The 26,460-nt window shown below is 41.5% G+C and overlaps 1 protein-coding gene across 5 annotated transcripts in view; it reads right to left on the bottom strand.

Moving 5' to 3' along the window:
• The window catches only part of EVL (Enah/Vasp-like), a 135,610-nt gene that overhangs the window by 55,137 nt on the left and 54,013 nt on the right, over positions 1 to 26,460 (bottom strand). For 2 of the 5 annotated variants that reach the window (XM_021402220.1, XM_021402221.1), the window contains exons 1-2: positions 10,882 to 10,985; positions 6,122 to 6,290 (exon numbers count right to left, since the gene is read on the bottom strand). In XM_021402220.1, coding sequence (XP_021257895.1) covers positions 6,122 to 6,290; positions 10,882 to 10,970 — 258 coding nt within the window. In that variant the 5' untranslated portion in view covers positions 10,971 to 10,985. Of the gene's footprint in view, positions 1 to 6,121; positions 6,291 to 10,881; positions 10,986 to 13,086; positions 13,262 to 26,460 lie in introns of those variants that run through there. The other 3 variants (XM_021402224.1, XM_021402223.1, XM_021402222.1) reach the window with 2 other exon arrangements.

The raw sequence follows: 26,460 nt of genomic DNA, 5'->3' as shown, positions 1-26,460 counted from the left end.
GGTAAAGGTTAATTAAACTTTAATATATTAAACTTTAATAAACTATAAATTCCTATAGCAGCTCCTCCATGGCCATACGGTAAGGCAGCGTGCATTTGGATGGCAAAAGACCCACAAATGTGAGTGAGTTTTACAACACTTCAGACCAGCCCTGGGGTCTTGTGAGCTAGTTCTGCAAACTCCATTACCTGCTCATGTTTCCTACAGCAACTCTGCCGGATACAGTTGTGCATATATTCCAGAAAGATGCAACAAGCCAGTGCCAGCAGTTATTGCCATCTTTTGGGGGATGAGCATGCACACTGGTCAGAAAAGGGGACAGACAGAGCTCTTGGCACTGGCCCTCTGTTACAGAAGATAAATGTTTGACTCATTGCACTGGTTCTGGTTTTCCTCTCCTCCTCTAAGCCAGCTTCTTACATTGAGAATATTTTTTTTGTCTAGAATCAGACAGGCAGTATCAAATCCAACTATATATTCCCTCTCCCAGCTCCTCCCTTCCTCTACATGCTATAATTTCCAGGTAAGGGGTGGCTGCAGTGGAAGGGTGTTTCTGTATGTTTTGATTTAATGTGCCAGATACAATGCCCTGTTTATCCTTGGGCAGGGCGCATGGGACATCCAGCTGGAATCCAACCAGAAACATCTAAAGCTCTCATCTAAACACCCAGCACTCTCACAATATCCATCTGTGGCTCAACAAAGGCACTTGGTTGTGACTCAAATTTAAGAAACAAAATGAAATGTCAATAAATGGGATCCCCAGCTATCCTCATAAACAGGTATAGTGTAGCTGAAGATAGAGAAGGAAAAGGAAATGAAGACTCTGGCTTCATCAACCAACAGAGGTTGGGGCAAGGACACAGAAACTTAAAATTATGAGCAGAAAAAGATTGAAATTCATTATTCAAATATAAGAAATCTGGCTTTGAACATTCTAAATTGTCTCCACAAATGGCTTGGGTTTTATCATGAGCCAGAACAACCCCATAATTCCTGTCCTCATCGAAAGCCAATCATTGGACATCTTCCATCAAACTACTTTGTAGAGCTCATCTGTAAATCAAGTAGGCTGGACACTGGTGTACAGGAATAGGGAAAGGTGCACACTATCTTAAGCGCAGCTTCTTGCAGGCTCTGCTAAATCAGCTGTTCTCCCTTGCTGAAAGAATCTTCTGTTTCAAAGACAGCATTGTTAATGTCCGAGGAGCACCAGAAAACGTAGTGCTGTTGTATAATGAAAGACAGAAACTGTAAAAAGCTAAGCCAAAAGACATTTAAGAGAAGTCAGGTAAACTGTTCAAAACCAGCTTCCCCAGAACTCAATTCAAGGAACTCAAAATCTGCTTTATTCTGAGGGTTTGATCACGTCAGTTGAATAAAGACAGAATTCGAACATTGACCTTCATTAATCATCATAATGTTTAGATGAACACATGCAAAACCTTTTCTTCAAATTCAAAGCAGAGTTTAAAACAGCCTGAATTGCATTTTATCTCCTTTGATCAATGTTTCTAGAAAACAGTAAAAAGAGAGTGGGTTCTCCTGGTGTTGTTAAAAATGCATGCACAGAGATGTCCTGTACAGATGGTACTGAGACTCTGCAAGACACATAATGATGTGTGTGTGTTCTGGAGCAGTAATTAAAATAAAGAAACTACCACTCTTTGGAGCATAGGGTTATTTTGCATAGGTACTTCTAAGGGAACTTTACTCTAATGCTTGATATATCAGTAAGATGGTATCTGCCATGCTCATCTTGTCTACTTTTCATCTTCATTTGTAGTCTGTAATAGCCGAATTGGAGAAACTTATTGAAAATCTTGCAGAAAGAAGTAATGGATTTGTCCATAATAACAAATTCTTCCTTTAACTCTTCACTCAGTTTATCTTAAAAGCTGAAACATGACACACTGTATGACCTCTTTTTTCTTTTCCAACCCATTTTAGTATTTTCTACCCTGAAATAAAATAGTCTTCTTACTGATATAAATGTCTGCATTGTTTTGAATTCTATTAAATTCTGGATTTCAACGGTACTGCATGGCAAGGAGTTTCACAGGCTGATGGTGCATAGTATTCAATGTTCCTATCACTTTAATATTAAAAAAAAGCTTTGTCTCATTTCTATCCAGTACTCTTAACCATTTCCCCTCATAGGAGGGCTGGAGCACCTCTCCTATGAGGAAAGGTTGAGGGAACTGGGCTTGTTTAGTTTGGAGAAAAGAAGGCTCTGGGGAGACCTCATTGTGGCCTTCCAATACTTGAAGGGAGAGTATAAACAGGAGGGGGATCGATTGTTTGTGAGAGTAGATAGCGATAGGACAAGGGGGAATGGTTTTAAGCTGAGACAGGGGAGATTTAGGTTGGATGTTAGGAGGAAGTTTTTCACACAGAGGGTGGTGACGCACTGGAACAGGTTGCCCAGGGAGGTTGTGGACACCCCATCCCTGGAGGCGTTGAAGGCCAGACTGGACGTGGCTCTGGGCAGCCTGGTCTAGTGGTTGGCGACCCTGCACTTGGCAGGGGGGTTGAGACTCGATGATCTTTGGGGTCCTTTTCAACCCAGGCCATTCTATGATTCTATGATTTCACTTCAGTTTCAAGTGTAAACTCTCTGGGACACTCACGGACCTGTAAAAAAGCTCAAAACTGACAAGCTTCCCATTGACTGCAGTCTGTAAGCTACAGAGTTATAAATTATTAGCAGTGAAGATGGTGGTAGTTGATAGAATTCACAGTAACAGGGCTAGAAGGGGTTGAGGGCACCTCAGGACCCCATCGCAACTGGTCTTGGTTGCATAGCCACCACCAAGATGATGGGCAGAGGTCTCACATGAGTGAGACCCACACTCAAACCAGTAAAAGACACATACCTGTTTCTCCAGAGCATGAAATGATGCAAAAGTTTGTTACCAGCTTGCTTCCTATCATGCTTCCAGCACTAACCCTTTCATGGGCAGCAGTCGTGAGTTTGCTATAACATAGAGGTTGGGGCGAGCAGCTACAAACTACCACAGCTGAGGCCAATTCTCTATTTCTGCTAGCAGGTCCAAACCTGACCAACTTAATAACTTACAATGACAATTAATTGGTTATTAATTTTCTTTTTTAAAACATGTGGTCTAGTTTATATCTCAAGAATTCTGTCCACATTTCAGGTTTGGCTTAGGCTCAAATTTAAGAAGCCCCACCTTCCCCAGGGCCCTGTTTTTACACTCGCTTCTTAACCACATCAATGCACAAAGCCTTCAGGAGATATGATTCACTTTTGACTCGCACTTTCCTCCCTACCTGTGTGATTAACACATGCATTCTGGCAGTGAGATCAGGCTGAGCTGAAATCACTTGATGTAAAATCACCATTTTAAACCCTCATCTGATCACGGATGCGGACTGGGGAGCTACTGTTCATCTGCTAAGCCATAGAGAATAACCATCTGTACTTTTTTACCTTTCCCAATGCCTTGCATGGTGATTGAAGCCGACACACTTCACCTTTGTAAGGTTACAATTACAGCTGGCAAGCTGCAAATCGCAGTAAATTGTTTGCCTGTGACTGTCGGGCTACATGCTGAGAGGGAATGAAGGTTGCATGGAGACATTAAAGCTTGTGTCACCAAGTGATTGCATTGCTGATCTGGCCTCAGCTACAAAACAGTCCTGGTCTCTGTGGCTACTCTGAAGCTTTAAAAAGCCATTTTGGCTTTTCTGAAGATTATTGCTCATGCCAGCGTGAGTTTGTGCAGAGCAGAAAGGAGAATTCATTGACTTTCCGTCTGCAGCTCAGCGTTGCTGCACTCAACAAGCTCATCGAGCAGATGCATGAGATCGAGCAGTCTGATGACCACTTCCCAATGGTGAGAACAAAACTGCAGTTCTGTCACTCTAAAAACCATATTTTTTTTGCAGTGAGCTTTTTAGATACCGCCAGCTAGAGAACAAGATAAACACAGACAAGGCAAGCAGAATGGGGAGTCTTGTAAACCCTAACACATGCACCAGAAAAGGGCTAGGAAAAGCACCTAGAGAAGGACAACAAAAGGAGCCTACAGAAGAAGATGCCTTAAATAAAAAAGAGATGAAGATTAAAGAGAGAGATTATTGAAGATGAAATAAAAAGAAACACAAGTTAAAAGGGAAACATTAAAGGCAGGCAAAGGGTGAAATTATGAAGATTACAGTATGTAATAGAACTTACTACAGTATGAAATAAAATTTAAAGTTGTTCCTATGTGGTGTTTTTGTGTTACAAATTATAAACTAGTTTCTCAACTTCTGGAAATCTGTGTAGCTTCATTTTATGCCACATCTCATATTATCTAACATTGGTCCTCTTCAGAAAAATATGACTTTGTGAAACAGCAGTGTTTAATAAAGCCTTGCCTTCAGTGTGACTTAGCATAACCTGAGAGCAAGCTTGAAATGCCTTGTACAGAAAATTATTTTAACTGAAATCCATTTTTGTTCTCATTGGATGCAACTGCTTAGCAAGTCAAGCGAGCTTATGGCTCCATGTGAGACACATAAAATTCTGAATCTCAGACTTTCAGCACATTTGCTGTCTTCATGATACTAGATTTTTATAATCACATTGAAGGTATTTTCTTTTAGACAGTTTTGAGTGACTAACGTAGCCTGTACATTTTGTTTGTATCGAGGGAGGATTTTTAGTTCTCAAACTCTAGAAAAGTATATTTTTATACCTGTTTCCTTCTGACTTGAGATTTTTAGATGGCATGTAGCCTCTTCATTAGCAGGAAAATTTGCAAGCAAATAGAACATTACCGTTGATCTAAAACATGTTTAAAATACAGATCAAGTTTTGAATTTTGAGTATATCCTACGCTTCAAATTACATAGTGAGAGACAGATCTCTGGTACACAAAGTCTCTCATATAGATAGATAGGTAGATAGGTAGATAGATTTTATGACATTTGCTTGTTTTATGCCAGCTATTCAGATGCATCTTAGATTGTGCACACATGAATACCATTTACATTCACCAGCTGGCTACACAAAACGAACAACTAGCATGGCCTGCTGCAGTACTGATTCTCAAAACTGACTAAGCAGCCACCACATTTCATTCATTTTCAAAAATATCTTCTCTTTTTAAAATGGAACTTCATTAATACATTGCTTTTGCTCTACTGAGAATGATAAGTACAGAAGCAAAAGATATTGCAGATGTTTCAAAAGTGTACTGCAAGAAGCTGAAAACTGAAGAGCTAAAAAATAATAATAAAAAAATCATGAGCAGATCAACTTAACATTTTGGCAACTGGGAGGTGGAAGTGCTGGCTGCCTTCATACCCACTGGTGGGACATTGCCAAATGAGCATGGGATGGGGCAGCCCAGGCAGATTGTTGGGAGTCCTCAGCTCCCAAACTTCTGCTCTAAAATGCCAATATAGCATTACCATATAGCAACACCACTCTACACAAACATATTTTTGTTATTTGAGGTATAACCGTGAGATGTGGTGGTCTGATGGCATGTACAGCCCGGTGCACCTAAGAACAAGGTAGGCACTGGGCTGTGGTGGCCCAAGAGGCTCTGATCCCACTTCTGTTTATCTAAGTCCCACCTAACTCCTTTAATACCCAGAGAGGTACTGTAGGCTTAGCTTGCCATAAATCAGATCACAGCATGCACCTAGGACTTCAAAACACGTTATGAAGAACTAATTGCTTATTATGGCAATATAATGAGCATGCTTTAGGAGATGGCAGCGCTAGGTGATATTTCTTCTTGTTTGTATATCCAGTAGTAAAAATGAGCAAAAAGTAGATTAGGGGAAGCTGAGAGAAAAACCTGCAGAATGAAATAAAATTCATTTCCCAAGGAAAAATGTAGGTGAAAGAATATGATGTTAAATCTCTCTCGCATTCACTGAAAGTTCTTTTTGCAAATAAACAGTAATAAATCAGGATATATTCTGTATCCCCAAAATCAGAAAAAATCTGAACATCTGGAGTAAATGGGCTCACAGGCACCTTGCAGAGAGCAGGAAATATTGCTAGACTGCACTAACTGTATAACTGCTAACTATATAACTGATGGTATCTCAAAGAGACCAAAGGTTCATTTACAGGAAGCTTAATGCAGTTACTCACTTGTTGATCTTGCAGTTTAACTCCAACAACCCTGAAGGTGTTCATGGCCGTGTTGTGATATATGTTGATTCTGCTGAACCCTTGCTGTCCAGGTTTGATTGGCACCCATTTCTTACTGGTATCGTCATAGACCATAACTGAAGCCCGGGCTTGGCAAATACTCTGTTCACTGGAAAGAAAGAAAAAAAGAAAAAAAAAAAAGGAGAAAAACCAATGAATTTGTTGCCTATTGTAATAAATAAAAGGGTGAGGTTTGTTAATCAAATCGAAACTCAACACTACCAATAACATCTCAAGGAAAGGAAAACAAGAGAAATTATCAGAACCGCTTAAAATGTATGTTTTGTAACAAATCTGCTAATCCTTTGAATACAATTTGCTAGTTAAATTAAAGCTTGCATGTATGTGTTCATACACTTAAAAAAAACCTTCCAGTATGTTGCTGAACTGATCTAGCATTTTATGTAGAAATATTGGGCCCTGAGGAATAACTGGTAGCACACCAATTTTATTAAAAGTGTCCAAAAATATGAATGCTCCATTTATTTTTATACACCTATTGGCAAGCAAAGCCTTCCAGATTTGCAAGAAAACTGACTAATACTTTACAGCTTCCTGACAAAAACATGGCATGCAAAGCTGAGGTACACATTTAAAACTGGAAGCAAGCAGACCTTGAACCAAAAGCCATGTTAGGTAAACTGAAGAAATCAATTACATTAATCCCACTAACGCCTAATGCTCAGACCTGGTGACGTACTGACACATCTCAGAATATGCAGTGCAAAATGCATAGGAACATTTTTCTTCTTCACTTTAATAGCAATGAAAATGGGGAAGGAACTCCACAATTTTTGTATTTCAGTGTTACAGTAGATAACTATTATTTGATAGAGTATTAATAAATAGCTATTTTTGTTTTGTAGCTTCACAGAAATTAATCATTTCTTTACCTATTGCTTGTGCATTAGTGACTAATACAAATACTGATGCTAAAACACACTTTCAATGTGAAAGAAATTCCACTGCAAGTAGTGCTGAGGTGACAACTCAATACAGGTCGAAGCGCTTTACAGCCACCATCTGCAGCATTTTTGGAATGGCAGTAGGGATTTTAATTCCTGGTCTTCTGAAATCCCAGCCACTTTTCTTATACTGTAGGAAATCAGAGTTACACAAAGTAAAAATGAGCCCTCCGAATTTTGGAGAACTGAGATTCTTGAACATAAGAGGGTTCACAGTAGAGTGCACATTCGGCCTAAATAAAACTCTTATTTAGGTCCCAAAAAGGGGGACTGCGAAGACCAAGGCAAGAAACCAGGAGTTGGAGTTGATGATGCTTGTAAGTCCCTTCCAACTCATGATATTTTATGATTCTATGACAATTCAGACCAAAGTATATTTTTATTACATAACATGGAAACAGCAGTCTGTAAAATATTCAGATCAGAAAGACTGGACATTTTATTTAGATTAATTAGAATTACAAGAACAAGGTCATCCACGAGCTGCTGATGCTCTGCTGTGTGAGATACCTGGAGAAGTCCTGCACGTTCACCGATGTACTCACCCAGCTAACACCTCACTATCATGTTTTTTAAGGTAAACTTCCCCATGCATCTGACACTAACAGCTGAGCGATTTGAACTTGCTCCACCCTATCTAATCCTCCAGCTGGTGCAAGAGCCTCAGGCTGAGAGGAGGGGGGACTGTCACCTTGCCTTGGTTCCACAGATGTGGAGGAAGACAGATCAAGGTACTAGTAAAAAAGCAATAACACTGCATTATCTTTGCCACGTGAAAGTGGAATGGCTAAGAATAATATCCAATGCGATGCTATGGCTGGATTGTTCCCACCTGTCCCTGCTACAGGGTGGTTCATGGCACCTACAGCTCCAGAGCCCATGGTGCACCAGCTGTCCAGTAAGCCTGTGGGCTCCCAGAAAACCCTGTCCCTGGAGAGTAACTCTCAGCTTGCGAGCTTGCATGACACCAGTTCCTGCTCCTCAAGCCTTGCTGGTCACTACAAGCCTGTACCAAAGGAAGCAAGTACGTGGCACTGGTTTCACCACAGCAAATCTGGAGTGCTTGCATGGTGCTTGCATGTGAGATGAACTTCGGAACCCACAATTGCCATAGGCTCCTTAATGAGTCAAACTTAATCGACTGATCCATACTTACCACAAAGAAAACACACCTAAATATACAGACATGAAGGCCTTATTGTGGCATTGCTCATCATGTCATATCCAGATTCCAATGCATAAAGCAACTTTGCCTTCAGAGTTTGCTGCCATTAAGAACTGCAACAAGAACACCCTCTACAAACCCATGACAGAAATACAGACGTAGGCCCCAGGAACAATATTTAATGCATGACAGCCAATTGTTACTGTAACATAAAGCAACACATCAAGCTCAATTCCTGCTCTCCCTGCAGTCAAGGAAGTTTTTCATCATTCATTTAAATGGAAACAGGATTAAGCCTGTTATCTGGCCTCCAGTGAAATAACAGAAAGAAACATAAAACAAGTACAGCACAAGGGGAATCCTTTCCTGCAAAACAATTCATCGGTCCTTCAAAACCTAAAATGCCTCCAGGGATGCATTGCTAGGTTGCTATATCACCCTAAATTGAGGTGTAACTCTTTATGCCTGAAGATTCATCCTACCCACAAAAAGCACAACTGTCCTACTGATGGGGCTTTAAGGGGCTTCCCTGAAAACCATCCAGAAAATGTTCAGCACAACTCTTATAAAGGTCAGCTGGACCCTTTCTATTGCACTCTGTAGATTGCATTATTTTAAATATGAACCAAGCTACATTAGTTTCACACGGCTCCAGCAAAAATTCTGTTATTTTTGTGACCAAACTCCACTGATACTTACGTCAACTACATACAACAGGTAATAATTGAGGTTTTAGTTGTACTATTGTACATAGTTGAATTCTTTCTCTGTGAGAAGAGTTTAGCAGGCATCAGCATTTATACACTAAGTCATGATTCCAGAAATTGTCTTATTTTCCTAAGAAAACACGCACAAGTAACTAATAAATGGGCAGGTCTTGGAAATGATTCATTGTATTCCAAATACCATTCCAAATATTACAAATTTTCCTATTGATTTTTTATGTTACATCAACATGCAAGCAGACTTGCCCACCTGGGTTTCCACCACAGGCAATTATGTGTTAAAAGGGTGTAATTGCACCTCATGTATGGCTTGCTTGGACTGGAAACACATATCTGCAGCATCCTCCTCACTTTACCAGCTGTAGTGTCAGCAACACTTTCATCCCCAAATGAGTCACTTCCAGCTATAAGGTACCATTCAAGGTACAGAGACTAACCACACTTGAAGGACAGTTTGGGGTAGCAATCAAGCTGCACTCTCAGACAGTGCTGCAATGACGCTTTCATCCACAATGTTTCTCCTCTTCCATCTGTGCAGAAATTGAAAAATGCAGCCCTCTCCTTCCTGGGTTTTAGTAAACTTAAGATTAACAAGGATTTATAGCCAAAAAAGAGCCACAAAGGAGTATCGATAAGGTAATACTGGGAGCCCTAAGGAAAACATACGCATTTTTCGTGAATTACCACTTTATTGTAAATTGTCCTTAATGGAGCTGCTTGACATAACCTGGCTGACTACAAGTAATTAAACAGAAGAAGGAAAAATGACAGGGAACAAAATGACAGAAATGACTGTGGAAGTTGGGATTAGGGGAGACACGGACAGGGGAAACATCTTTACTTTGTCTAGGCAGTGGGCTATCCAAATATGAAAGCAAAAAGCTCAGAACTGAACCACAAAGGAGCCAGCATGGAGCATAAACTGGAAAAAGGGAGTAAACCATGACAATGGACAGCAAGCTTTCAATAGAGGCCTTGAAGGCCCCCCAAGGCTTGTCTCTCCCATCCTAAACTAGGAAAAACATGAGAGGCCATGCTGCACTGGGGCAGAAATTGACTTGAAATCAACTGTGAGTTCCCTAATAGAAATCAAGGAACCTGCTACCAACCCGTCATGTTTCAAGCTGCTTTCAGTTCTCTCCCCTTCAACCAAGCTGTCTTCTGGTACTCTTAGCAAACACAGCTACGTTTGCAAACATTTACTTTATTTTTAATTTCCATTTCCCACCCATTTACGTCGAACCTTTCTCATTTAAATAACAGGTAATTTCAAATTACTTTGGACTGATCTGATCATCTGTAATTGTTAATATGGCTTTGCCCAAGTCTTGTCCTACCTGGGAACTCACCCCCAGCACCCAGAACGTGCGAGGTGACTCACAAGCCATTTAACACATCTCGCTCCACTTCTCCACTGAGTCTGTCCACAGAAAGCTGTGTGGTTAAACCTGACGCATGAGAAATAGATGCTGATTTAAGAAGCTGACATAAATATCTCAATGTTACCTTTAAAATAGCTAGCATAAATAAAAATCCTGTACATGTAGATGTGTGGTCTGTGTGATATATATCTGTGTTAACCTCAGAATTAGCAAGCTAGAATTCGTGTCCTGCAGCACTTGAAGTCTGCTACAAACTCCAGTGGCCTAATTTGCTGAAAAGACTTTAGTCAATTTTACTGAAACAAACAAAATAAAGGTTTGGAAGCTGGGAAAGTGTTTCAGCAGTTCTCTCTGCAAAAAAATAGGTGGATGTTTCTGTTTAGTGATGGGATTTAGAGAGCAACGAAAAAACAGGAGACTCTCTGAACACCAGTCAGGTCACCCAGGCTCATATTCACCATACCTGAGATCTGAGCTCCTAGCAGACAGAACCTGCCATGGCACAGTGGCTCTCCGCCTTCCCACCAGAGATTCACTGCTGGCTTTGCTCATGACTCCATTTCTTGCTGGGAGCCTCATTTCTGTAACACGTCAGTCCCATTCTGACTCTATTAGGGACCTCCTTTTTCAAAGGCTGCTTCCTCTGTGAGCAAATGCACAGAATATCCTACGTCACCATCGTTCATCCTACCCTTGTCCCAGAGCACCAAAGTTTGTAGTGAAGCAGGAGCACTAAGCCACTGATCAAACTGAAGGACAGCACAAACTTAACACACACACAGGTGCTTCTGATTCTCAGTGATATGCAGATTATTATATTAAATAATTGCAAGAAAATTGAGTATATACAAAGCTTCCTTCACAAGCAGCTCCCAAAAAGGCACTGTTAAATAAAGTCATGACATGCCTCCAAGATAAATACATATTTTACAGAGAAGAAATACTGCTACCTACAGCATAAACAAGAGTAAGATGAACACCCGTTTGCTTCCACAAGGAGGAGTATTTTTCCACTACCAATGAGACGTTCATTTGAAGTTCTCTTTTTCTGTACTGGTATACCCAGTGGGAATTGCCATGTGCAATGGCTGTTGCTGACATTCACTGCAGACACTTAAGATGGTAACCAAAACCTAGTTTATGAGGCACTCAAATCTCACGCAAGGCCAGGGCTTTGGGAGATAAGTTGCTAAACCTGGAAACATCCATGCAACCCTGGCATGACCAGAGAAACTGCTATGTTGTCTGTCACTCCTCAGCGCTCTTGGTGATGGGAGATACAGCAAGTAGAAATACAAAAAATAAATTATGAATGCAGAAAGATAATGCAGTGGAAGGGGTGCTTCACATGGGCCTGTCATAGCACAGCAGCTCAGTCCTCCAGAAGTCCATGCAAAACCCTGACCTCTCAGTGTCCACTGCCACACTTAAACAACAGATCTACCAATTGGGGTAGATTAAGGGCTGGCTGCAGATTTGTGCCCTTGTAAACTGGCATATCTGTTTTGTTTATAGTGCAGAAATTTTGATGTCATGTGTTGGAGTTAATTTTAATCCCTAATTTTTCTGGTACATTTTGCACACTGAACTGTAAGAAACATAATGATTCTAAGGGGATCTCCAGTCACCAGTATCTCAACTCAACACTTAAAAAAGTTTTAAAATAACTGCTGTGCAAAAGGCACTTCACAGCAGAAATGTAGTAATTGAGAGAAGTCTCAGCACTGCCAGGCAGCCCACTGCCCAGGGCTGTGGCCAACCTTCTCTTCAACATCTGCCTACTCCAACAGGGCAGGGGCATTGCTGTCTTCTAACAGAGAAACCCACTGCTCCTTTAAAGCTTTAATTCACACAACATCTCTTTCTGCAGTGAAGTGTAGTTCACTCTCTGATTTTGCATGCCACCTTGAAGATAAACTTTGGCAGTTCCTAAAAATAAATATCAAGTAAATGTTTAGATGTTCCTAAAAGTAAAGATCAGGTAGATGCCCTGGGGAGAGACAATGAACCCAATTAATCTGTAAACACACACTCAGACAAAAACAGTAAAAAAAACAACTTTACTAGATCAGGTTGCTATTAATATTTCCCTTCACCATTAAATTACAGAAATAAAAAGAAGAAGTAACTAATCTTGTAAAATACACATCATGCAAAACCCGAGACTAAACTGTCAAGTGAAAACCCATGACTGAAACTCTTACACTCCGGCCAGCCAAATGCATATTGCAGTAGAACAATACTTTAAATAAAGGCTTTTAAAGATGATAATCTGTACGAATAATCAGGAGGGGCAGACTCGTGAGTACATACAGCAAATCAACATACAGTTATTTCACTGAAGTTGGCATTACGTAGCTTTGGTTTCTCTTCAGTCTCCAAAGAAATGCAAATAAACCTGTCAAAACTCCTCTGGAGCCACCAGCATCAGATCAGGACTAAGCGCAGCTAGACTGAGCCAGCCTCTCCCTCGCTGCCAGCAGCTGCATATGCATGTAGCATTGCCATATGAACACAATTACCACTGTATAAAATTATAAATTACCCTGCGAGGCTATAACCACAATGCAGAACCCCTGCATCTCCAACAACACACACTTTCCATCCAGCCTCACTAACCCTGACAGTGAGGTTGCTACCATTCAGAGCACAGTGCCCAGATACTTACGTGCCCGCCATTGAGGAAGACCTGGTCAGATGATCCTGGAGGAATAGATGCTCAAATCTGGCACGTGTGTTTACACCAAAATAGAATATTTCACCAGATTACACAGCTGAACGCAGATTTGGCAGGAAGACAACCTGAGTCTATGTGAAGTCTTATTACGAAAACAGGAAAGGGAAGCGTTACCAAGAGAGCAAAAGGGCAGGCAGGAAGTAACGCTTGCTTGGCAGGGGTAGGGAAGGGACTTTAAAGAAAAAAAAATATTATTTCTTTCAGCTGATTTATCGAACAAAAGTACAATATAGATTATGATTAGATGCACCACCCTTTCCTCATTGGTGGCAGGGCAATTAAAAACATTTCATTATTTTCTCAAGGCACAGGTTCGCTCTCCAAGGAAAAGAAAAAAGCAAACAAACCTAAGACCCAGACAAATTGCTGTTATCCATTTATGGCAGGGATGGGGGCACAGTGCAGAACCAAGCCCAGGGCCCCCTGGCTGCCATCCTGGCCCTCCCTGCCAGCTGGAATGGGCATGGGCTAACCAATCAATTACCCTATAGAAGGAGAAATCTCCAATATTAGAAATAAGAACAAATTTGCTCCAAGGGGTATGTAAGCACTGCGTGCCCTCCTGTAAGTTGATACTTTAGTGCTACCTTTCCTGAGGTAAAGCTGCAGCAGTTTTGATGGGCTCCCTCTCAGAGGTGGCAGAACTTAGAGGCACATCCTTCTTCCTGGCTTCCTTTTTCTCCTCATTCCTTGCTTTGGCAAAGCAGTAAATGTGGATACCTAGCAAATGCTCCCCAGCCTTCCCAGCTTGGCTTTAGGTTATGGGTGTGTTCTGGCATGACCTGATAACAGCAGAGGGAGAACTAGTGCAAGGCAAACAGCAGGGAGAACTATATGGGCCCCGATATGTTCTTGTTGCAAATAAGAAAACGCTAGGGTTTTCTCCCCATTTCCCCATGATTTTGCCTTCTGCTTTTTGCCAGTGTGCTCACACATTCTTCTAATGTGTGTAAATGCATCAGCTGCTATCTGTGACTGCACAAAAACACACAGTGCAAATAAAAAACACAAACACCTGCAAAAGAAAAACACTGAGTATTCTGGGCTCCCAACTGCTCCTCCTTAGTCCAGGCCATCACAAGCATCTCTGCCCAGAGATCCGTGCAGAAAAGAAAGGAAATACAGGAAAGAAAAGCCAGAAGATACCAAGAGTAAAAAAATAATTCTTCAGCCATAACAAAAGTTAGTTATTGCCGTTCAGAAAGGGATTAACACTGTCCTTTACCTCAGCTTCATTTTTTAACATACACTGCTCAAGAAAATAATTCTCCTGTGATGATATTAGATGCGCTGTCATCAGTGCAGTGAAGGTCAGTGTGAGGGGGGACAGATGGCTCACAGCCAGTTGCATGTCACTGCAGCATTACACAAACTGGGAAGGTTACACAAACAAGGAAGGAACATGTTACCTGACTTGAACCCAGTTCCCGAAAGTGCAATGCATAAGAATGACCTCCCCGATCTTGACCATTACACAAAATTGTGTCTTTCTCAATTACTTGGGTCCCTTTGCCTGTCTGCCCGTCGATGAGGAGCGTGCAGGTCTGACATGGTGGCCTAGTCTCCTTAGCATGCCACAAGCCGCAGAGCTTTTGAAGAGGAGCTGGAAGGCAGCGGCAGCTGTGAGGGAGTTTGGGTCTTTCTTCCCCCAGGAGCCAGCACTGAGGGCTCTGAGGCTCAGCACCTGCTGAGCACCAAGGTGAGCAGTTTAGTTTTCAGGTGATTTGAGAATGTTGCAATGGAACAAGAAAGAGTTCTCTGACATACAGGGAAACCTTTTTTAATACATTTTTTTTCCATTTGTTTTGTTGTTGTTGTTTAATGTCTTTTTCTGCTTAACAAAACATTTTGTTATCACTTTCCTGATACTTCAATTTGGCTGCCATTTCCCTAACACTTTGCCTTTCTCCTTTGAGATCTGGCTGTTTGTTGAGCAATGCCCCGTCTCATTCATAAATCCCACTTTTCATTACTTTAAAAGTTGGCTTTACTTGGAGTCAAGAGCCACTACAGCTCATTCATTGCTTAGACTATTACTGTCAAGTATTGTTTACACAAACAAACTCAACTGCATGTGTTAGAAAAGAAGTCCAACAAGGAGAAGTGCAGAGTCCTGCATGTGGGGAAGAACAACCCCAGGCACGAGCACTTATTGGGAGGCACCCAGCTGGAAGGCGGCTCTGCAGAAAAGTACCTGGGGGTCCTGGTGGGCACCAAGTCAACAATGTATTGCTAAGAAGGCTAATGGAATTCTTGGCTGCATTAGGCAAAGCTGTCTGGATGTGATGTTGGGCACCCCGCTCTGGGAGTTCCTCCTTGAGCAGGAGTCAGACCAGATGGACACAGAGGTCCCTGCCAACCTCAGCCATGCTGTGATTCTATGATATAACCTGAAAAGTCCATCTCCAAATCATTGTGGTCTCAAACTGCTAAATCAATTGATCAGACTGGCCATGCTGGCTCCATTCTTCTAGGCACACAGGTGCAGGATGCTAGACTAAGGAAAACTCTGAGAAGCATTTTTATTTCTCTTTGATGTGTCTGGGATAGATACGGTCACTGATTTTTTTTTTCAAGGACACGGTACTTAGTTGTCAGAACAGGTTACCTGCTGAACCAAGCAAAAATAACTCTCCTTTCACATAATACAATAACATCTGCTAGCTCCTGAGCTAGCATAATCGACATTCAAAGATTTGGTTCTTCAGACCACAGGTACAATTGAGCACAGCTGAAAACAGCCAGCTCTCTCTACCTGCTCCTATCCCAGCAGCTGCTGGTGCTCAGAGTGCTTGCAGCACAGCCAGCAGTGGGATGCTGCAGACACCTCCAAAGTCGTGCCGGGAAGCAGTGACAATGAGCAGGACAAAACTCAACTCTATGCCCCATCAGTGCCCCATCATAAGCCAAATTAATTTCATTAAGCACTACAGCATGCATTCCAGCAGAAGTGCCTCTAATCACTCGCTTGCATTGCTAAAATGCCTTGGACTAGACAGTGCTTAGAAGGAAACAGCACTCTGGAACAAATTACAAAATAAGACCCAGTAGCTGGTTTCCATCCAGTCCTCATGAAGGACTGCATGCTGGGTAAACAGATTATTTCAGTCACGTGTTGAGATCTGGGTGAGAAGAGCAGGATTCTTGAACACAGAAGCGAGGCTTTAGCTGCAATTATGTGAATATTCCCGTAGGCTTTTGAGAAGCACGTCTGCTGGCTTTCATATTCCAAAGACGTCTAGGTGCTACATTTGCTTTCTTCTGGAGAGCCGCGTTACCAAATGTGACATTATTGGTATGTCACAATAGTGTTAAGTATTTTCAGTTCTTGGAGCCACAGCGCAGACCCAGAAAGGTGAGACTCTCAGTCTCAAGCTCAGACTCATGTCCAAATACAAAACCCAGCTAATCTTTTAAGAATGAAAAGAAGATGCACTGTGGAATGTGTTGTGTTTGGCCGTATATTCTAGAAAGCCTATTAGAGTCATAATCCAAAATAGAATTATAACTAAAAGCCATTTGTAGGCAGACACGAAGAAAATATTTTTTCTTAATGAATATATATTTCACACCTTCCAAATAACTTTTCAGAAATGTATCTCTCTTATTTTTATTTCAGTGCTACTCCAAAAAGGCAGCTTATTATAATGCAAAAAATTCAAAATTTGCATATGGCAATGTCATTTCATTTAATAAGACCACGATTAAGAAATCTGAAAATTCACACTGAAACTGCACACCCAAATTTCATCAAGTACAAGAAAACTGTATGAATATATGCAGAAATGCTAAATAACAGCGTATAAAAATATGCAGTTATATACTCCAATTTGCAAAACTAATTTCACAGCTGTTAATAGTCCTTGAATGTATGACATTTCCTCATACACTGAGATTTGCAACTGCTAAACATGCTGATGAGACAAAAAAAAAAGCCTTGTCCTCAGAAAGTTTAACCCTTTCTGTCAGTACATGCTGTTGATCTCTAACATCTCTATTTTCGTGCTCTTCGCTCATTTTGAAGGACCAGAAGAAATAATAATGAGGAAAGCAGAATATACTTATTTAGTGTTATAGGGGTTAAAAATGTGCAATGAGGTAAGGTGCTAGCAAGCAATAGCACTGAATGTTTTTTTAACAAATGAGAGTATTCTAGAGACTACTGATTTAGGATGTAATCCCATCACTACCTAGGTCCAAAGAAGTTTTGCCATGTACTCAAACCTAACTGATTGACAAAGATCCATTCAAGTAGTGGTAAATAAACAGATGGCAGAGAAAAAAAGAAGAAGAAAAGAAATACGAAACCCACAACCAAACAAATAAACAAAACACAAAAAACACAAACACTATCCAATCTTATAAAGGGCTCAAGTTACGTCAGATTTAGGGTGCCATTTTTTTTCTTTCTGGGAAGACCTTGACTCATTCCCACAGTGCCCTTTTCTAACATAATTTCCTCTCCTCCCCACTGCTCTGAAGAGGGAGATCTCTGGACTCACCTGCTTGCAAGGGGACTGCCTATTTGGCCTGCTGTGCACAGCCTAGGTATTGCATTAAGGAATAACTGTATTGGAAAGAATTAACTCTGTGGCTGCCTTCAATTTTCTTCTCTATAAACTGTGATGAGCAATGGGCAGTGAGCCCAGACCCCACGTTAAGCAGCATGGAATAAGTTATAGACCATATGGAGAGAAATAAACTGCCACTTCATATGCAGGATATCCATAGTGCTTTTTTTGCCCGAGTCAGCTAATTGCACACCCGCAAATCAGCACATTTGTAACAAATGGAGCGTTATGATATCATAGGAAATTTATCTAATATGATCAAAGTTTGCCAGAAAAAGTTCCCCTTAAAATATGAAAGTACTTAAGGGTCTTGAGTGCCTGGGACATTTTACAGTCCTTATTAAACAAACATTTCCATGCTCTGTCATGTCTGCCAGTGGCATGGAGGGCCATGTCCTTCACCCCTCCTTCGTCAGCGATCCCCATGCAGCCAGCAGCATGGGCATCTCCCTGCAGCCTTTTCCAAACAGAAGCTGAGAATTAAAGATCACAGGCTATTTTAACCCATTCTGTCCTGCAGATTTCAAGAGGTGCATCCAGCTTTTCATGTAACTTCGTTATTTTAAAGCAAAGCAATGGCCTTGATCTAAAAAGCCACAAGCAATGGTCTGAGTGTCGATATAAACTTACTAGGAGTCAGTTGAAAACATTCCCATATTTATGTCAACAGGCATATGTTATCTCCCAAAATTGGCTGCACAGCAGATGTTTTCACTTTCAGCTTGCACTTTTCCTTTCACTTTAGTAAATCGTTTATTACAAGTGGTTTCAGCAGACCTAATCAGTGATCATGTGAACTGCATACATTATTTTTCATAGCTCCTAATTCCTGGGGAAGTCATATAAATTCCCGGGCTTAGGACATGAAGCAGAAAATACCAACTTTACGATAGTCTCAAAAAAAAGATTAGCAGCTTCTTGCTCAAAATTTGCATTTGTCCCTTTCTCCTACCAACCTTCTCTGCTATTCAGTACTATCCCGACTAAGTCACAGAACTCAAACACGTCTCACCAAGCAGATAAGATACATGTATCATGAGGCAGCCCTGCAGTGTGAACCCCAGAAGTGCTTTCAGAAGTGTTTTTAGAGGTGCATGGGTTTGTGAGATTCAGCCTAGGAGGTGTGAAGATAAGGGGAGGTTTTCTGATGTAGGGAATACAGGAAAGAAGGCATGGAAAAGCAGCAAATGTGCCATGTGCTGCAGGCTGGCTGCAGGAGCTGGTGGGTTCAGGGAAGAAGGATGTGCTCCAATGGTGTTTGCTGAGCTTAGCAAAGGAGTAGAGGTGAAGTAACACCAAACTGAAGAACGCCTGCCCTTCCTTCTAGGCTTGTTTCTACTATTTGTGCTGCTTAGAATAGGGCGGGCTGGAAATAGCAGTTCTTACAGACAGAAGGAAGTGAAGACTGAAAAAGGCACATGCAGCAGTGCCATGCCAGACCACCAAATCTTTCTTTCCTGTGTAATGTTCTGCAGAGGAGGGACACATGGCAGCAGAGCACCCATATTCCTTCCACCTTTTTCCATCTCTTTTAGCAGTTCTTACAGAAATCCCTTATTTAGCAGGATGCTGAGATAGCTTTGCATGACTTGAAACCTGCTGCATTCTTCCTGATGCTGATGGAAAAACTCATGTTAGTAATTTCAGCAGCAGCAGCATAAACATCTTTTATATCATCTGTGTCATAGGTCAGGCAGTAAAACAAAGCAAATGATACTAAACTGTTGAAGCCAATCCAGCAACTGCACTGATACTGATGGACAATGAAAGTGGGATCAATGTTTTCAGACATGCTTCAGCTAGGCAGAACAATATATTATGCCTAGGTACAAACAATGGTCTGCCAAACTGCATCATGGTATGTATTCAGACTAATTATCCTCATTTTGATAAAAAGTGAACATTACAGGCCTGAGCATTTGGAGCTTTTCATCCTGGGAAAGGTACAGCCCTCTTTAAGGTGGGCATAAACCAACACCACTGTAAATGAACTGCACTGAAGTATCTGTGTATTTCACGCTGGAATCAGCTAAGTGGTTTTTTCTAAATTTCACAGTAAGAACCATTTTCAGATTATTTTTAGTAAAAATAAACTGAAGGAGAGCTAGTGAATAGAGATATGCTGTAAGCAAATCCTTTGTCCAAAACTACCAACAGTGCTTGACAAAACCAAAAATTATCCTGGCAGCCCCTTCCTTCTTCCTCTCTTCCCAGCTCCTTCCCTCCTTCCATTATTTCTTGGCAAAGATTTGTCCCCATTCCCTGGCAGATAAAAATACTTGATGAGTGCCAAAATTGTAACAGGATCCCTGAACACATTTGTGCACCAGATTCCTCTGCATGCAACGTTTGGGATTTTGCAAGATGACTATGTATTTTTCTAAATCAAAGCTGCACATTATTTGCAGTGTCCAAGACACTGAAGAGGACATCACAGACTATTTCCAATAATGGCAGAAGTATTCTTGCTCTCTCATGATTTGTACCCTGCTTCCCGTAACAACCACCCTTGCATCATTTCTCACAATGGATGTTTATATGTAATAGTATCCAGGACTAACCTTCTAATGAAAGCACTTCAGGCAGTAAATTTAAGCATTTTGGCTAAGTATACCCTGTTGTTGATTATGTTAAATCTTATTAAAGCAATCCCTTGCAACAACAAAACCTCAAGGTGCAAAAAAGTTGGAAAGATATCACAAAGGATGCATTTGGACTGTGAAGAATGATCATCCTCAATCTTGCAGGCTTTCGAGTCATCATGAAATTACCTGTGTTCACAGCATCGAGAAGAAATTTCTGTGGTTTGGGACAATTTTCATAATCACAGAATCATAGAATATGATAAATTAAATTAGTGCTGGCAAGGATTCTTCCACAGTTCTTACTAATGAGAGCTAACAAGCTAAAATGTCAGTAGAATAGTGTTCTCCAAACTCAACAGCACATCTCTACTACTAAAACACTTCTGAGCATGCACTACTATTAAGATATATTTATTTATAAACTACATACATATACTACTTAAGTTCTAATCTTTTCTTCCTATACCCATGGTTTGCCTTGTGCAGCCCCTGGGGTGCACATACCCTACTTAGAAGACATCTGCGTCTTCTAGGGTAGTGAACACAGATCCTTCCTCTGAGGCCCAGAGGAAACAGCTCTAGTAAAATGCCAAGTTTTGGGGAAGCAGCATCCTTTGTTTCTACCAAGCTACAGTGTCTATCATGACTGGAAAACTGCTGAGGAAAAGAAAAATAATCAAAGATCTAAGGCTAATTTTCAGTTAAATTTCCAAAATTGCACACGAGGAATTTAAAGTTCTTGTGCCAATCTGGAAAGCTATCACAGTTTAAAAAGAGAGGGATGAAATGAGTGTTCCTCAAGTTAACCTTAAGTAGAATAAAAAATAAAATAAAATCACTGAATAGCCTTGAGAAATAAAAGACTCAGCTACTCTGTGGCGCTGAGCTGTAAACAAGACCATATAAATTCCTTTGACTTCAAATCCACACTTGGTAAATGGCAGCAAACAGAGTGACAGACCATCAGGGTGAAAGTTCTTTATAGCTCCTGTGTTCCCTGCCTTGTCCTCTCCCTCACATCAGAAATCACACTTTTTTTTTTTCAGAAGTATAATTTTCTAGTTCTCTGGTATTTTTTACTGCCTAAAACATGTGGCTTGTTTGTCAGTGCTTCAGACAGACTTGTCAGAAGATAACCTCTCCCTCCCAAAGTTGGACATAAAAGTTTAGCCCTTGAGCCATTGCATGGGTGTGTGACACAGCCTGTGATGCTGAGATGTGCTCTTCGCAGTAGCACATTGCTTTTATTATAACAGCACCAAAATGTTCAGAACTGTTGTTTTGCATAACCGACACCACGTTTTGGAAAAAAAAAAAAAGAAAAACTGAAAAAGTGAACTGAAAATCACTCACTAGTTGACAAACTGCAAAAAGGAGAGCTGAATGCAGAGGATGGGGAAAGTTTCAGAAATATCCCAAAATCCCTTTGCTGCTACATCCACATTGGGTTCTCTCTACACCCTGAAGAGCTTACCAAACCCAAAGCCCGTGCAGCCAGCTCTTGCAGGGGCTCTCCACATGAACCTTCTGATCAGGGTGTTATCAAATGAGCAGCGTCATCACGCTGTTTGCTCTGCTGAAACCAACTCCCGCAGCACCAACAGCATACAAATCAGGCAGAGCGCTGAACTGTCTCTGGGGCTGCATACTCCGTTTAGGCAGTTACAGCTTAATGGATAAAACACTGACCTCTGAGACCCTTTTTCAAATCCAGCCTGCATTCCCGTGACAGGCGGTGGAACTGGGTTAGGGAGCATTAGTTTCAAAGAACCATTTTTCTAAGTGCTGTCTGCATTTTTACCACGAGCCTTTTCTCTTCAATATTTCTGCCCTCCTTGCTTGTCTCATCTCTTTCTGCTTAGGATGACTGGCTTCCAACACCCGGACAATGGTCCTTATTTACTTAATAATGCAACCACAGCTGGAAATCAGACCGTGGATTTGGGGAATGCTCCTGTGAAAGACATAATATGTGAAAACAAAACTCCCTGCTCGCTCTGAGGGTTTTGTAGCCTGTGCAGGGAACGGTCTCCAGCTCCCAGCTTGGTCTTATGCAGTGAGTGGACTCTTTACTGCTTGCTGTTTTCTATCCCTCCCCCATGCCCTCGCTGGATATTTGTCTCTTTAGGACTGCAGGGATCTCCCAGATCCCACCGTGACACCTCTTGCTGTCTCCAGCTGCCTCCAGATCTTGACAGTCCCCTTAGTGACTGCTGGTCCCTTAGCGACCAAGCAACATATCCCAGAAATATTATTAAAAAGTTGGTTTCAGTGGCATTTAAACAACTCCTCCCTGCTTCTCCAAAAATAAGAAATAGAAAAATACAACAGCTATTAATGGGTGTGCCAAGTGCCTCTTTGCTCTGTCTCTCACTTTCACTGCCACTTAGAGTTAAGTTCAAACCATTTTAAAAATGAGAATAGGAATATAACTTGCTGATACGTGATGTTTTCTATGCCTTGGTCTCTCTGTAGGTTCCCTCTTGGTCTGTGACATGTGTGAGGCAGGCACCCTCACTCACTTGCACTCCATGCTCACTGCCACCCAGCTCTGACTTTGGATTCTAAAGGCACCTAAGTATTTAACAGAAACATCTCCAAAAACAGTAAGAATATGGCTCATGCAGCACAATGCACGTGGGACCTATGGGATCTACCATGCTTGCTTTGATAGCTGGTGCTGAGTGAATTACAAAGCTGTCAGATGAGCACAAGGGTCAGGAAAGACAGGGTCACAAATTTAAACAAAGAAAACCCTTGGGGGGCTCTGGGAAGCAAGGGAGACCTGCTGGGCTGGGAGTGCTATGAAACCAATGAGTATGGGCAGTGTGCTCTATATGGGCCATGATACCACACACACTGCAAACAGGGCTGGCTGAATGGTAGGAGTATGAGGGAGGGAGGGGTTGTAGATCTGTGTTTTCCTTCACTTTCTTCATCTGCACATTTATAATCTTTCACAATTATATCATCATCTTCAGATGTCATAAGTAAGTTCCATCAGATTTTGACATAACTTGGCTTGAGGTAAAGTTAGTTTCTTGGTACCAGACTAGTGTAAGTGTTCCTCAAGCAAAATTGTGGCTGCTTATCACCATGAAGCTCTAATGAGCACCCAGCTCATTATAATAAGGGTAACACAATGTGCAATGTGGTGTGCCTTGAGATGCATGGCATGGAGCACTGTCAGAGACTGTACTGCAGGAGGAGGAGAGACTTGCTTCCTTCTGAAAACAGCCAGGGAAATAATCATGGTACAGCAGTGCAGATAACATCACAGACTGCAATGTAAGCTGTACAGACTGAAGTTTCCAAAACAGCAGAGCCAACGCAGCTGGGCTCAAGGAGCATACATCGGCCAAGAGCCAGAACAGCCCATGGGCTCTTCCTATAACCAGGCCAATACAAACAAAAACGTTTATGCAAACTAAAACTGGTTACATGCTTGCATGTCCTTCACATAAGACACAACAGCTAAAAATTATTTGATCCTTCTTGTTTACGGTATTTTTTTGTGTACATGAAAGAACATTCTTATTGTGGAAAAAAAATGAGATAGTATTCCTAAGTTCTTCCACTTAAATTCAATAAGAAGTGAAAAACTTAACTGAAAGACATCAATTGATAGGCATGTCCTGCAGTAAAAATAACAAATTAAGCCTAATTTAGTTGTTTTTCCATTTGGTTTTTAGTAGTAAGCTTGGGATTTCTGAGGAAAATCCAAGGGAGCCTTGGCACTAGATATTCAAACAAGTCTGAGCTTCTTTATAGCAGCAACATTTATGCTGGAAGCATGTTGGATGGTTTAATTCCAGCCTACTGGAGAACAGCCTGCAGGTCATAGATCTGCTGCAGCTAATTTGGCAGAAGCAACACTGTCTCTTCAGAGAAGGGCAACACAAATCTGCAAATGCAGCTTCTGTCTGAGGGAATAAACAGCCTTAATCTTCTGTAGAGTGACAGTCATTGAGCAAATATTAAAAAAAAAAAAAAAAAAGCCAACCCACAAACATGGCAGTAAAGCACAGCTTCTCCAAAAATTGGAAACTTCCCATCTGCAGGACCTTTGGCTCCCCAGTATATTTAAAGTGGGATGATCTTTTCCCCCACTAGTAAAAAAGCATGTTTGTGCACCTAGCAGGGGTGTCCATAAGCTGGTTTGCTTTCCCAGATACCCCTGGGAGAGGCAAAGCACTTGAGCACTGCTTTTGGCAGGCAGACTCTTCCTCACCATCCTTCTCTGGAGGAAGCTGTGCATCTCAGCCTGACCCACTGGGACTGGTGCCCAGGGGCAGCTTATAGGAGCAGGCAGCCCCAGACAAGCAGGAGGTGACCACTGCTAAGGATTCCTTACAAGCCCTTGGGCACACATGGCTCAGGACAGGTCAGAGGAGGGATGACAAATTATTAGCCTTAGTGCTCTGCAGGTACTCCAGGAATGCTCTAGGGTGCAGGTGAATGCGCAGATTCATACACGCACATGTCATCAGCAAGAAGCTACCAGCGCCCACCCTGACCTGCCTGGGGGCATTTGTATTTGTAGGGAAGGGGGAAAAGAGCAGGAGAGACGAAGCACAAGAAACCAGACCCAAGCTTACACTGTCAGGCTGTCCTGGTCTGCTCTTCAAAGCGCTTTTCCTTAAGGAGGAAAGACGGTTGTGACCTCCTGCTGACTGCTGGCCCTCTCCTTCCATGCAGCAGCCAGTGGGATTAAAGAGCACACAGTGGGTTGTACCTGGGTTAGCTCATTAGACTCGTACTTACTCTAAGGAAGAGCCCTTCATTTCTGAAACCTAAGAATTTCCACTGCAGGCTCACCAAATACTTATCAACCAAGAACCAAAAATCATAGAAATCAAAAATATTCACATGCTAACACCAGTGTCTAGTTTAAAATGATTTTCAGCCTATTCCCGTAATGGCACAGGCAATTTCAGTTAGCAAGATGTGTAGTGCATTGCAAGACAAGCAATCAAAAACATTGTCAGAAAAACAAATGGGATGAACTGTAAACAGCAATCACATTTTTCAGCCATTCTAGATGGGCAGCACTGGTTTCTCGGTCTTAAATTTAGCATTATGGAAATTGTGCTAAATTCTACTTAAAAACAAATCAGAAAAGGCAAAACCAAACTGCTGCCTCCAGAAGCGTACGTGAGTGAGAAAGATCATGGCAATTTTGTTTTGCATCAGTTAACACAGAACACTTTTAAAGGATAACACTACATTTCTCTGCTGTTTGTGCTTGCAGCTTGGGTAGAGGGTTGAACGGTATCTGTATTACCCTCTATGCAGGAAGGAAATGTATCCCACTCTGAAATCAGCTTTTGTAGGTTGTCACGGGATAAAATAAACCTTAAAAATAAATCAAGTTTAACAAAAGGACTTCTTTACATGCCTAATGGCTCACGTTCCTCTACAGACAAAGATGCTGTTTGACCTACTGCTCTAATTAGAGCAGCAGTGATGCTGACATTTGTGTTGTATAAAGCAGACATGCTAATAGCCAGAGGGAAAGCTGTCAGTGCCTCTGAAGATCACAGCATTCACAGCGATGCACGATGCAGCCTTTAAATATTCAAATAATCAATGCAATGCTTAACTTCTTGTGCTGATAACAAGAAACAACCCCCAAATCAGGAAAAAAAAAAAATTAAAAAACCCGACTTCAGTCAGTGCTAATGCTGGAAGATTAACTGGCAGTTCTTTGGTTTCATTCTACTGAGCACACCGTTTCCTTCCAGATTGTGGGTAATCCAGTTTTGCCATGAAGAAACGCAAGCAATTTATACTCTCTCTGGGTTTTTAATTTACTATTAAAATAATAATAATCACCAGAGACTGCTCCATACATTTGTATATGTCAAGTTCACCTAAGCATGAAAACAGATACATATCTCTTCTCATTAATAAATACATGAAGTGAGTTTTAATTTTACTCTGAGCCTCGACTTCATCATATTCCCGCGACATGAACCGCACCATTGCTACAGACAGGCACTTCACGTTTTACAGATCAAAATCCCTGCAGTAAATCCTCTCCTCCCCCCTCCAAAGTACCCTACAACGACTGAGAGCCCTTAACGCTCCGGCTCAATTAGCTCCAATCCCCACTCAGATTTTTTCCCAAGCACGTGATGTTCTCAAGC

The sequence above is a fragment of the Numida meleagris genome, chromosome 6, assembly GCF_002078875.1.
Source record: "Numida meleagris isolate 19003 breed g44 Domestic line chromosome 6, NumMel1.0, whole genome shotgun sequence".
NCBI classification, from domain to species: domain Eukaryota; kingdom Metazoa; phylum Chordata; class Aves; order Galliformes; family Numididae; genus Numida; species Numida meleagris.
The sequence above is the reverse complement of the archived record's forward strand: the minus strand, read 5'-3'. Positions and strand labels throughout refer to the sequence as shown.